This window comes from Buceros rhinoceros, unplaced genomic scaffold (assembly GCF_000710305.1).
Source record: "Buceros rhinoceros silvestris isolate BGI_N320 unplaced genomic scaffold, ASM71030v1 scaffold23909, whole genome shotgun sequence".
NCBI classification, from domain to species: domain Eukaryota; kingdom Metazoa; phylum Chordata; class Aves; order Bucerotiformes; family Bucerotidae; genus Buceros; species Buceros rhinoceros.
In genome coordinates this window covers 3507-4760 of record NW_010432422.1, presented here as the reverse complement: position 1 = coordinate 4760, position 1254 = coordinate 3507, and the positions used below count along the sequence as shown (strand labels likewise).

The window sequence follows — 1254 nt, the reverse complement described above, 5'->3', positions numbered from 1 at the left end:
CCTGCCCCACGTCCCCGTCATAGGGCTCACCTGGGGGCGGGTGTCCCCCCAGCTGCTCTCTCTTCCACCTGTGGACATTATTTTGGGATCGGATGTCTTTTTTGACCCAAAAGGTACGTTGATACTCCGAGGTGTCTTTGGTTGGTGGCAGTCGGGAAGGACTGGGGACACAGCAATGAGACCAGGTGAAAGCTGTTATGGTGACACCGTGCTACCGAACTTGCTCTTTTGGGTCATTCTGTCACTGAATCCACTGGGGGTGGGTGGATAGACAATGGAGTAATTAATTACCCAGCTGCAAAGGTCGGGCTCCTCAGGTCCCAGGTAGCTGCGGTTAGCCTTGTACTGGTGCTTACCTGCCACCCAGACACTAACCAAGGCTGCTTCATCTCCCCACACCACACAGACTTTGAAGACATTTTAACTACGATTTACTTCCTGCTGGAAAAGAACCCCCACGCTCAGTTCTGGACTACCTACCAAGTCCGAAGGTAAATTCTGTTGCTTACAACCCAAACCTTAATCCCTGCCTGAGATCGCGGGAAGCATTCCCTTCTCAGAGGCACCACCACGCTGGTTCCAGAGGAGCTCCCACAGACTGCGAATCTGGCTGGTATTGGCCAAGCCACCCCTCGGGGTTCAAAACCAGCCAAACCAGAAAATAACCCAAGAACCACCCATTTGCTGTCGGCTGGAGAACTGCCACACGCTGGGTTCTGGGAACTGCTGTGTTTAAGTTTGTGAGTATCCTGTGATCACCACAGAAGTTCTAAACTATCTCCTCCCCTCAGCGCCGACTGGTCCATCGAAGCTTTGCTCTGCAAGTGGAAGCTGAAGAGCACCCCCATTCCCTTGTGCTCCTTTGGTGCAGACAAAGAGCACTTGGCCAGCTCCTCTCTGCCGGGAAGACACACGATCGAGATGATGATCATCTCGCTGGCGCAGCCAGGGGGTACTTAGGTTTATTCCCTTGTTGGTTCCCACCCAGGCTGACACTGAACTGTTCGCTGTAGCAGGGGTCTGCGGAAAACAGTGCTGTTTACAGCACACCTCCCCTTTGCGGTAACCTAACACACACGCTGTAAAAATAAAGCTGTTCCACTGTGGCTTTTGAGGAAAGTGTGCTGCTCCCCCAAGGCCACGGAATAGCCTGAAGATTCCATTCCACCATGTAAGCCACTACACAGCGGAGTCTGACAACCTGGCAACCCATGAGAACCAGCTTCAGAGTCATGACTTTGGCTATGAGGAGGT

The 1254-nt window shown here is 53.0% G+C and overlaps 1 protein-coding gene across 1 annotated transcript; it reads left to right on the top strand.

Annotated features, from left to right (window-relative positions):
- Positions 1-7: 7 nt before the first annotated feature.
- Positions 8-960, top strand: METTL23 (methyltransferase like 23; the record flags this gene model as incomplete). Its single annotated transcript, XM_010143780.1, has 3 exons — positions 8-113; positions 407-491; positions 792-960. Coding segments are annotated over 3 exons (360 nt in total), but the record flags the coding sequence as incomplete, so codon positions are not given.
- Positions 961-1254: the final 294 nt, after the last annotated feature.